Source organism: Staurois parvus, unplaced genomic scaffold, assembly GCF_062004578.1.
Source record: "Staurois parvus isolate SC_StPar_1 unplaced genomic scaffold, SC_StPar_1.0 ptg000619l, whole genome shotgun sequence".
In the NCBI taxonomy this organism is placed as follows: Eukaryota; Metazoa; Chordata; class Amphibia; order Anura; family Ranidae; genus Staurois; species Staurois parvus.
The window spans coordinates 744,816-757,323 of NW_028318415.1; the positions used below are offsets into that span (position 1 = coordinate 744,816).

The following is a 12,508-nucleotide window of genomic DNA, read 5'->3' on the forward strand; positions in this document are numbered from 1 at the left end:
TACACAATCATGTTACTGACCTGTTGCCAATTAACCTAATTAGTTGCAAAAATATTCTTCCAGCTTTTCCTTGTTTGTACCACTTATGGTGCCAGCTTTTTGCCGCCCTTCCCTACTTTTTTGAGACATGTTGCGGCCATCGATTTCAATACACTATTTTGTTCCTTTAAATGGTATATTTTCTCAGTTTAAACATTTGATATGTTTTCTATTTTCTGTTGTGAAAAAGATACGGTTTTGAGAAATTTGCAAATCATTGCATTCTGTTTTTATGTAGATTTTACACAGCATACAAACTTTTTTTGGAATTGGGGTTGTAATACTTTTAAGATAGGTTCTCTAGATTCCTATCAGAGGTTGTTTTAGACCTCTGATGTCTCACTTGCCTTCAACTGAAGATAATGGAGCGCAAATCACAGATTTATACATTTTGTATAGAGTGGAGAGGGGTAAGGATATCTGTGAAATCCAAAATTTCACAGCTATCACTGTACCAAGAAGTGGGTAAACATTCCAATGGGAACAAACATTTCAGGTGACATGTTCCTGTCAGTTTGGAGAGATTTCCTCTCTCTTCTGGTCTCTGGAGGGCAGGTAGTAAAGTCTTTTCAACAGGACACAGGCAAAAAAAATAATTCTGCCAGAAGTTATAACATTTACCACTATATCTAAGGCAGCTTTCATACTGATCTGTTTTTCTTCTGCTTTTGCGTTAAAAAAAAAGCGGAAGAAAAACACGTGACCATGTATTTCTATGGAACTCACACTGATCCGTTGAGGGTCCGGTGTGTTTTTCAAAGTCCTGCTTACTGCATTTTTATGCAAAAGACAAACAAAAAAAACCCTCACGTACCAAAAACGCACCTCGTTATTGAAATCAATGAAAAACGTTGCAAAAATGCCTCAAAAATGCACCCTCAGTGCGTCACATTTCATGTTAAAAATGCAACGCTAACGCAGTAAACACGCAGAAATACCAAATATGCATTTTTTGCAACAGATCAGTGTGAAAGTAGCCTTAAACATCAAAAAACTGTTTTGGCTTTAGATATGATTTTATCTTTTCATTTAAACAAAACAAAAATACAGATATGTAATTACCAGTCATGAAATAAGCACACTCTCTTATTACATTTCACCCTTGCTTACCTGTGGTACATTGCTGTTTACCCATTGCACACTTGGTAATATGTCGTCCCACAAAATAAGACATCTAGCAAGAGTCTGAAAAAAATGTAAATTAAGTTTCAAACATCATTACCGATGAATCTGAAATACTCATGCAAACCGAACCAAATCTACAGACGCACTCAGACTTTTACTCAGGGTGGATTTGATTTAAATCAAACAGATTTAAATCACTATTTAAATCACTAGTCAGTAAGGCTTGATTTAAATCCTAGTTTTCTACATAAAGACTAATTCTTGCTGGTATAACTTTAATATGCAAGTAGATGGAGATTTTTAGAATAACTTTTCATATTAGTTTTTTTATCCCCAGTTTAATAGGTTAATCATTCATATTTGGACAACTTTTCTGTTGTACTTAGGAAGGAGAAAAATAATCATTACCTTAATAATAACAATTTAAATAGATTTATTCATCTGAAACAATAACATTCCAGCATATGTTATTTGCTTAAACAAACATCCATGTTTGTTAACTAATTTGGCTAAACAAAATATATATATTTTAAGAAACTTAGACTGTCAGCCCCTTCCTCCTCACACTTAGTTTCACTGTCTTCTTGTGCAGATCTATTCCACTCCAAACAATCAGAAAAATATTGTTTCTATTCTATTCACTGAACTTCTTGAAATTTAGCACTGAAGGGGTTGATTCTTTATTCATAGGTTTGTAGAAGTTGGGATTAAGATCTTTTTCTTAACTCTGTTCATGTTATAACATTTTTGCTGTGAAGAAGAGGCATGTGATCTCCGCTGAGTCAAATTCAGTTTTGAGAACTGCAAAAGTAAACCAAGCATCTGTGATAATATCTTGTAGGCAGAGAAACTGCCCAATAATCTTACAAAAACCTCTGGAAGAGCATGACATTGTGAATGGATTAATGGAATTTATTTACCAAAAAAATTAAACATATACAGCCTTATTCTACATAATTCAAAAACTAATCTTTATTTCATGATGGAATAACCTTTGGATGGTAATATATTTTCCTCAAAAAGCATTTTATTTAAAAAAATCCGATTTAAATAAAAAAAAATCGGATTTAAATAAAAAAAATCCGATTTTTTTTTTTTTTTTTTCAAAAATCATTGATTTTTATCCACCCTGCTTTTACTTAAAGCCTAGATGGTGCCATGAAATAGTTGGTCACTCTTTAATTGCAAAACGGTTTTTAGCAGAATAATCATAAAAGCATAGGTCTTCATACCCTCAGTAAAAGGAATTCTGGTTTTACAAAGTCAAGTAAATACATGGTGTCTGGGGCCCGCAGCCAATCCGCTACTGACCTATAGAAAACAAAATATATAAATTTATCATTAGGAACAAAGTACCATGTTAGGCTTGCCACAAAATCTTACAAGTATAAAGAAAAGAGACAGTAAGGGTAAAATTACAGCGATATATACAATAACGTTTCCTAATTAAATTGCTTAGGCTTTTGCTGTATGGATTACATTGTATAATGTTTTGGGGTTTTTTTTTACACTTTCAGCATACATAAAACAAAGACAAAATGTGTGGATCCTCAGTGTCCCTAAAAGGAGCCAAACATTCTTGCGTACATCAACATTTTCTAGCAATTAGGGACACAAAAGTATGCTACAAAGGATAGTATGACATTGACAAAGATCTTTTATCACATCATAAAAACACGAATGTCAATATCTTGCAAACATGAATGTATACATTCACAGTAGATACTCAGGGCAACATTTTATCTAACTTGAAAAATAGCCTGTTATCTGAAAAAAGTAAAATATAGCCACAAGTATTTTTAATCCCCCACTACAAATACAAATGCATCATCTTTCTATCCAGAAATGCCTGTGAATGTCTGTGAAACAAACAGGAAGGCTGCACACCAGGATAGGAAAGTCCAAAAATTCCAAGCTTCTTTGAAGTAAAATCCAAACCATAAAACACTTGTTGTATGGTGTGGATTTTACTTCAATAAAGCTTGGAATTTTTGGACTTTCCTATCCCGGCGTGCATCCATTCTATTCATTTCACAGTAATTTCTCGGTTGCGAGACGGGCTTACACCTGGTATTAGGATTGCTTTAGCGGGTATCGTAGAACTTCCTGGAGTAGTGCAGCTATTTTCAGGACTGCCTGTAAAGATCTGTGGAGACCCACAAACCTCTAAATCATAGAGGAAAATGATAAAAGCTATTACATTGTATGCAGTGCTCTAAAATGATCTATTCGCTAAATAGTGCTACATTTTTTCCACACCATGACATGCCCAAATAAATCATTAGAACACATATGAAGCTAATAGCAATTGTGATCCAGTTGAGACTCAAAAACCTGATCAGTAGTCAGAGGTACCGTATTTTCCGGCGTATAAGACGACTGGGCGTATAAGACTACCCCTCTTCCAACGCACACCAAATAAAAATGAAAAAACATCAAATTTGATTTCAATATGGTATGCTATTTCAGTATGGTATTCCAATGATGGGGTGCTATTCCTCCCACTGACACCAATGATGGGGCACGATTCCTCCCACTGATACCAATGATGAGGCACTACTCCTCCCACTGACACCAATGATGGGGCACTATTCCTCCCACTGATACCAATGATGGGACACTATTCCTCCTTCTGACACCAATGATGGTGCCCCATCATTAGTGTCAGTGTGTGAGGAATAGTGTCCCATCATTAGTGTCAGTGGGAGGAATAGTGCCCCATCAGTCAGTGGGAGGAATAGTGCCCCATCATTGGTGTCAGTGGGAAGAATCGTGCCCCATCATTGGTGTCAGTGGGAGGAATAGTGTCCCATCATTAGTGTCAGTGGGAGGAATAGTGCTCCACCATTGGTGTCAGTGGGAGGAATAGCGCCCCATCATTGGTGTCAGTGGGAGGAATAGCGCCCCATCATTGGTGTCAGTGGGAGGAATAGCGCCCCATCATTGGTGTCAGTGGGAGGAATAGCACCCCATCATTGGTGTCAGTGGGAGGAATAGCGCCCCATCATTGGTGTCAGTGGGAGGAATAGCGCCCCATCATTGGTGTCAGTGGGAGGAATAGCGCCCCATCATTGGTGTCAGTGGGAGGAATAGCGCCCCATCATTGGTATCAGTGGCAGGAATTGAGTTCCAACATTGGTGTCAGTGGGAGGAACTGCGCCCCATCATTGGTGTCAGTGGGAGGAATAGCGCCCCATCATTGGTATCAGTGGAAGGAATAGTGCCCCATCATTGGTATCAGTGGGGAGAATAGTGCCCCATCATTGGTGTCAGTGGGGAGGAGGAATAGTGCCCCATCGTTGGTATCAGTGGGGAGAATAGCGCCCCATCATTGGTATCAGTGGGGAGAAGAGCGCCCCATCATTGGTATCAGTGGGGAGGAGGAATAGTGCCCCATCGTTGGTATCAGTGGGGAGAATAGTGCCCCATCATTGGTGTCAGTGGGGAGGAGGAATAGTGCCCCATCGTTGGTGTCAGTGGGGGAGGAACAGTGCCCCATCATTGGTGTCAGTGGGGAGGAGGAATAGTGCCCCATCGTTGGTGTCAGTGGAGGAGGAATAGTGCCCCATCGTTGGTGTCAGTGTGGAGGAGGAATAGTGCCCCATCGTTGGTGTCAGTGTGGAGGAGGAATAGTGCCCCATCGTTAGTGTCAGTGGGGGAGAGGAGCGGCTGCTCCTTCTTTCAGTTCGGCTCGACTCCGCCTCCTCGCCGGTGATTGGTCGCCTGTGTGCCTTTCCAGTGCTGGCGCCCAATCACCGGTGAGGAGGCGGAGCCGAGCGGCCATCGAGTGGCCGAACTGTAAGGAGCAGCCGCGCTCCTGGACCTGATCGTCGTGGGACCGGAGCCAGGTAAGGTACAGCAGCCCCCTGCCCGCCCCTGTACTTAGTGTCCGTTGGAGGAGGAGGGGGGGCGGCGCTGCCCCTCGAAAAAGTGCCGCCCTGACACCGGCTCGCCATATAACGGCGTATAAGACAACCCCCGACTTTTCAGAAGATTTTCATGGGTTGAAAAGTCATCTTATACGCCGGAAAATACGGTAGTTTATAGGAACATATGCATATGTGCACTGAAGTTAATATAGTAACCCTTCATCGGAGTCTGTCCATTGTCACCTGAAGTGTCAAGAGCACAGTGATGTCTGCGGTTACAATACAAGTAGATGATCACTTTGGTGACATATTTGCTTTCCGCAGCTGTTGAGGCTGTCACAATGACTGTAACCATCATCCATGTGTGCAATGATTTGCACTGCTCTCTAACCATTTTTAGCGATGTATCGCAATCTGCTGTCCTACAGGACTGCTTAGAACTGATATCACCATAATAATAACATTCTGTACTGTTCTAAACAAATGTCAAGGTACTGCTCTACATTACCTGTTGTTGGTTTTCAAGTAGATCATAGTTAAAGCCAGAGTAGCTCCAGGGCATGTAACATCCACATTAATGGTGTCTCCTTCCTAAGAAAATATAAATATGAAAAATGACAGTCATGCTGGCTCTGTTTAACCAAGGCGTTAACATTCACCACATATCCTCTTTTTTGACTGCACTTTATCCAGGAATGTTTGCTCTAGAACAACTCACTGGCTTGCATTTGGCTCAAGGTACTCACAGACATAAGATGACTGGCCCCAGAATAGCTGATTTCAGCCAAACACAGCAATGATTTAACACACAGTATATGAGAGCAACCAGACACTCCAAGTTAAAACAGTAGTCTAAGGTAAGCCTAAAACAGGAAAATTGCTGTTTAGCTAAGAAATTAAAAACCAACAACATGAACCGTGAGTAAACATTTCAGCATATTAAGTATGACATTAGTATTATGAAGTATAAATAGCCAGTGAGAAGTAAGTGGGGGGCTGGGCTGAGCAGCTCCCTATGTGTCTTATAGACACCGAGCAGAGCTCGGGAGCGAGCACGCATGAGTGCCGCCAGAACAAGCAGCTTGCTCTGGGGGCACTCAGCAAGGGGGAGAAGCCAGGAGCCATGGCACAGAGCAGGTAAATTTGAAATTTTTTTTTTTTTAAACTCGAGCTTTTAATATTACTTATTCAATTATTCAAGGGGGTCAGCATGCCAGAGAAGCAACTAGCATTTTCAGAAGAGATCATCAATTGCAGCCTTTGTGTTTCTGTTTCTGCATGTTTATAGTAAGTCAAAATTTTCTCTTAAGCAATGCTCAAGAATAAGACAAATTTATTTTTCCCAAATTGCCTCAATAAGTGCAGTTTAACACTTTTGCTGCCAGGATTGTAGAGCGTGTGGACCTACAGCACTGCTTCCAGCTGGCCAAGTCTGTAGACCCTGCTGAACAAACAGATAGCCCTGTTGACCCCTTCCCTGTTTCCAGTCTCTCCACCTCCTAATGCTCTTCTTCTTTTTAATGTCCCCCCCCCTTTCTCTTCATCCAGCACTGATCTGACTCTGCCTTCCTGTCAGGATGGACAGTAGATGTGGGGTGAGGTTGGGGGTTTGGTAAACATGAGGTCTGTTTAGATCTCTGATATCTCACCAAAGTCCCATCCTCCAATGCCCCCCCCCCAAACATATAAAAAAAATACATTGAAAAATATAATTGAAAATACAGAATACTGAAAAATGAAATTAAACATTTTTTAAAAAAATAATTTTTGAACAAACTGAAAAAAAAACAAAAAAACATAGTAAAGGCCTTTTCACCCAGGCCATACACAGTGTACGCCCCTGCAAGGCCAAGTTTACCCGCACAGGGATGCACAGGTGTTTCGTGCATCCCTCTACAGTCCTACTGATGTCATTTGGGATGTAGCAACTGCACGAACACAGCCATTGCTCCCAATTTGACATCCATGTGGATCCTGGTGCATGTCCCTAAGGTCACACTGTCTGCATTTGGGGTTGTGCACCTACACCCACATGGATGTCAGAATGAAAGTAGCAGCTATGCCTGTGCTGTTGATGCATCCCAATTGACATGAATGGGACTGCCTGCATGGGGATGCATGGAATACTGGTGCAACCACATGCAGGTAAACATGGCCCTCCACAGGCAGTTTATAACCACAAATTATAATTTAAAAAAAATTTTATTACATTTTTATTTTTTTTTTTATATTAATGTTTTTTTTTTTCTACATACTGTCACTCTAGCAGTACAGCGTCACAATGGTGACACTGTACTACTTGTGGGGGGTGATGAAGATTTTTACACTGATTGCTTTTATAGCCTTTATGGGTGTAAAAGCAATAATTTCTCCTCTCTGGCTGCATTCTTGCAATTGAGAACTACTGTGTGATCTGTGATTGGTCACAGCTTGTCATATGGTACAAGGCTATTGTGAATAGCCTTGTACCATGTGACCTCTGTGATCATTCACAGATTTCACACATAGTAAGCAATGATGTCAGAAGTGACATCTTGCTTACTACTCTGCATGTGATCACTGACTGGCCAATCAGTGATCACATGATCGGGACCTCTCACAGAGGTCCCATATGACGATAGGTGTTCCACTGTGTCCTCTGAACATCCCAGGGAGCGCGCACAGTCCATAATGGCGGGTGCCGTTTATGAACGGCAACCCGCCCCTGGAGTGCCACCATCCTGCCGTTTATATACAGCAGCCAGACGGCAAGTGGTTAAAAGTGAAGAGCATGGCCTAGGAAAAATGCTCCTGCACTGCAAGGGTTATTCAAACTTATGTCCAGTTAATAGTTGGGAAAGGTTCAATATTAAGGCGTAACCTAGCAAAATACTGATCGTGTTAAACACTGCAATATGATCTTTTCTACAGATATATACAGAAATACAAACACTGACGAACAGGGCGCAGACTGGGTATATGACTGTCAAGAATCACATACAAATTTGTTATCTAAATTTTCACAACACATTTTGCTTTTAAAGAAAATACGTTTAATATACCTTAATCTGATAACTAGGGGATTTATGTTTTTCTCTGTTGACACCAACGTGTGACCGTTTGTGTCCACCAACCATATACTGGTACAGCTGCTCAGGAACATTCAGGTCAGACATGCCAATTAAGTTACTCCCATGCTAGAACAAGGCAATAACAGGATTAAACATTAGGATTAAAATGTACAATCAAACAATAATAGTTTTGAAAGTATCAATAAAACCAACAACTATACAGTGGGGGAAAAAATTATTTGATCCCCTTCAGATTTTGTAAGTTAGCCCACTTACAAAGAAATGAGGGGGTTATAATTTATTTTATTATAGGTGCATGTTAAATGATAGAGACAGAATATCAACCAAAAATCCAGAAAAAACGTGATACAAATGTTGTAAATTGAGTTGCAGTTCAGTGAGTAAAATAGGTATTTGAATCCCCAAGCAAAACATGACTTAGTACTTGGTGGAGAAACCGTTGTTGGAAAGCACAAAGGTAAGATGTTTCTTGTAGTTCTTTACCAGGTGTGTGCACATCTCCGGAGGGATTTTGGTCCACTCTTACAGATCTTCTCTAAATCCTTAAGGTTTCTGGGCTGTCGTTTGGCAACCGAAAGTTTTAGCTCCCTCCATAGTTTCTCTATAGGATTAAGGTATGGAGACTGGCTAGGTCACTTCACGACCCTAATGTGCTTCTTTTTGAACCACTCCTTTGTTGCCTTGATGGTATGTTTTGGGTCATTGTCATTCTGGAAGACCCATCCATGACCCATCTTCAGTGTTCTGGCTGAGGGAAGAAGATTTTCATCCAAGATTTTACAATACATGGCCCCGTCCATTGGCCCCTCAATGCAGCAAAGTCAGCCTGTACCTTTAGCAGAGAAACAGCTCCAAAGAATAAATGTTTCCACCTCTGTGCTTGACTGTAGGGATGGTGTTCCTATAGTCACAGTCAGCATTTTTCTTCCTCCAAACAAGGTGAGTCGAGTTAATACCAAAGAGCTTAATTTTGGTCTCATTTGACCACAGCACATTCTCCCAGTCCTTCTCTGAATCGTTTAGATGTTCATTGGCAAATTTTTGACGGGCCTGTACATGTGCCTTCTTGAGGAAGGGGGACCTTGCGGGCACTGCAGGATTTCAATCCATGGTGGCGTGTTGTGTTACCAATGGTTTGTTTGGTGACTGTGGTCCCAAGTGCCTTGAGATCATTCATACGCTCCTCCCATGTAGTTCTGGGCTGATCCCACACTTTTCTCATGATCATCCTTACCCCGTGAGGCAAAATCTTGCATTGGAGCTCCAGACTGAGAGTGATTGATAGTTATGTATTTTTTCCATTTGCGAATAATCGCTCCAACAGTTTTCTCTTTCTTACCAAGCTTCTTGCTGATGGTCTTGTAGCCCATTCCAGCCTTGTGCAGGTCTATAAGCTTGCCCCTGACGTCCTTTGATAGCTCTTTGGTCTTGCCCATGATGGTGAAGTTTGAATGGAAGAAAGAATCTGTGGACAAGTGTTTTTTATACACATAGTTTGCTGTTAGGAGCAAATTGACAGGACTAATCTGTGTACCACATGAGCACAAAGCCAGTCTGTGGGAGTCAGAAATATCCCTGGTTGGTAGGGGATAAAATATTTATTTTACTCACTGAACTGCAACTCAATTTATAACATTTGTATCATGTTTTTTCTGGATTTTTGGTTGATCTTGTGTTTCTATCATTTAAAGTATACCTATGCTAAAAATTATAGACCCTTCATTTCTTTGTAAGCAGGCAAACTTACAAAATCTGCAGGGGATCAAATAATTATTTTCGCCACTGTATAATGTTTTTATTGGTCAATAAATTACTTAAATGCAGACTGTTCTTACCCCAAGGCAAACCATGCCCAAAGCCAAACCCGCTGCCAGGGAATAGGATTCCCTGTCTGTGCAGTACTCCATTTCAGGCCCTGGGGGGCGACCTAAAAAAAGAAAAACAAATTACCAGGTTTGCCCCATACTGTTGGCAGTAGTTCAAAAGAACAATGTAACTCAAGCAAAAATTTTCAGTTCGCAAGATAAGTTTAGAAAATCTAGTAGTATAGTAATTTTACCCAGTGAGAGTAATCTTATCATATTTACACTCAAGGTCTCTGTCTTCTAAGGAAACTTATCAATTTAACACAAGTTTCTAAAGAAAAAGTTAACAATGGTAGGAGGTGGCTGTAGTAAGAAAAAAAAAATTATTATTTTTGCCGTCTTTTAACCATCTGTAGGTATGAGTGATATTTAAAAGATGAATGGAATCAATTCAAAAGATGAATAGAATGAATGAATTTTCCACTGCAAGAATGCAACATTCAGCAAGAACGTTTTATTCCTGATTCACAATTTTCCGTGGATAATGTTAACTACTTACAGGGAGATCTTTACACAACCTTAACCAATGTTAATCATGACATATGCCTACTACCTTGCTCCTTCGCTCATCCACATAGCAGAGAGAAGGTTTTCAAAAGTAGTTGGAGAGATTTGCCATAGCAAACCCATTACCAACCCCAGAAGTCCAAAAAAAAAAGTTTAATTGCACAAGCAATGATCCCTATTGGTGGCATTTCTGTTTTACAGCCATGCTGTGGCCCAACTACTTAGTAAAGCTCTGTTCACATACAGGTGATTTAAATTGCAGACAGAATTGCTACGACGCTGCCCGTGATTTCGCAACATGCTGTTAAAATGTAAAACTGCGCATCAGCGTGTTCAGGTAACATTAATTTCAGTGGCACCTAAGACGCAGAGTGTTTTTGCCTCGATTGTCATGTATCACCAAAAAGAAGTTCTGGAACTTTGTTTGGGCGATGCAAGACAAAATCGAGGCAAAAGCACACTGCGTTTTAGGTGCCACTGAAATGAATGTTACCTGAACACACTGATGCGCTATTTCACATTTTAACAGCATGTTTGTTTTGAAACCACATGCAGAATCACAGCGATTCCGCCCACAATCTAAAATGCCTGAGAGGAGCCTAACACTAGTAATCAGAGCATGCAAATGTAATATGCTGGGCAAAGTTTATGTTATGCCCAACTAGAAGTATTTCCTGTTGTCCACTGAGTCTTGGAGGATACTGAAAGCCAGAAATGACTAACAATACAGAGTGAATTCTTGTCTGTAGGTGAAGGGATACAAACCTGGGCAACTATTTGCCAGGAGGCCTGGACTTTAATTTGTTATGTTTTGTGCGCACGTTTTTTTTTGTTGCTTTTGTGAATGAATGAACATGAACAGCTGTCCCTTCTGATGTTGAGTGTATTTCTAAGAACCTTGCTATTTGCAAACTATATAGAATCATATGTCAAAACATTAAGAAATATGTGCTTTTGATTAAGCTGATTTTCAAACAAAAAAATTAAAATCACTATAGATTTATTTACAGCATGTGGTATAAATATCTGGGAAGCTTTCCAGTAAGCATTCATGCCATGAGTTTTAGCCATTATTTACCTATTTCAGCAAGCAAAACTTCTGCAATATGTCTGTGTGCAGTTCCCTGGTAAACCAGTCCAATGCCAATCACAGCTGCTACCTGCACGTTATGGGGCACATCCAGCTCTGTAGAGGTGGGAGGTAATAGAGCTGGGATGTGGATGCTTAAGAGCCGTGTGATGGAAATGTCCATTGTGCCAAGCTTTGCAGCCGACACACCAAGCAGTAGACCGATGCTTGTCATCTCATGACCCTATCAGAAAAAAGGGAAAGAACAACTGTAAATAACAGGGAAGCCATATTTCATACTGGAATCATTTCATATAGGAAACAGCCTAAAAGCATAATGGTTTTGTTCAGCCCTACAGAGCAAGATCTCATCTCTCTACATGTAGATAATTTTTATTTGATTACAAGCATATCAGTGCCAAGAGTCACAACCTGGGAGCTTGCATGCAATTAAGTTTCAAACCTCTTTATCAAATATAACCCATAACAGGAATATTATGAGATACTGTAAACATAATGAAAAAGTTCATTTTTTAACATTTCTAAACAGTTTCCGAAAAAGACTGGCTTCCCACTTGTATGTTGTTGCAATACATAGAATAAACATGTTTACTGTATTGTTATGGCAGTGCATGTTAAAACACTGTACTAGCTGCTTTGCAGTGCCATTCTTCAAAATGGCACCTCATTGCACGCAGCGTAACTGCCAACGCACCTGTGATACAGTGCACTACAATCTACGTACAGTGAATAGTGGTTCTAAAGGCAAAAATGTGTTTTTTTTTACCCTAATGCTTTCTCTGAACTAAGATAAAAAAAAAAACCCTTTCAATAGCAGCTCCCCCCTTTTACACTTACCTGAGTCCATTCTTGATCCAGCACTGCGCAATCTGCAGCAGATCTTCTCCCATTTTCCTGTATTCACTGTAGGCTTTATGGCAGTAGGAGCCATAGGCTCCTGCT

At 40.3% G+C, this 12,508-nt stretch overlaps 1 protein-coding gene across 4 annotated transcripts in view; it reads right to left on the reverse strand.

The window, feature by feature from the left end:
• ANAPC1 (anaphase promoting complex subunit 1) overlaps window positions 1–12,508 on the reverse strand; it is a 129,395-nt gene that overhangs the window by 34,479 nt on the left and 82,408 nt on the right. For all 4 annotated transcript variants that reach the window (XR_016315402.1, XM_089693256.1, XM_089693257.1 and 1 more), the window contains 6 exons: window positions 11,555–11,789; window positions 9,940–10,031; window positions 8,075–8,209; window positions 5,542–5,624; window positions 2,397–2,475; window positions 1,150–1,224 (listed from right to left, as the gene is read on the reverse strand). Coding sequence is in view for 3 of the 4 variants with exons in the window: in XM_089693256.1 (XP_089549382.1) it covers window positions 1,150–1,224; window positions 2,397–2,475; window positions 5,542–5,624; window positions 8,075–8,209; window positions 9,940–10,031; window positions 11,555–11,789 (699 nt within the window). In the remaining variant the exon portion in view is untranslated. The remainder of the gene's footprint in view (window positions 1–1,149; window positions 1,225–2,396; window positions 2,476–5,541; window positions 5,625–8,074; window positions 8,210–9,939; window positions 10,032–11,554; window positions 11,790–12,508) is intronic.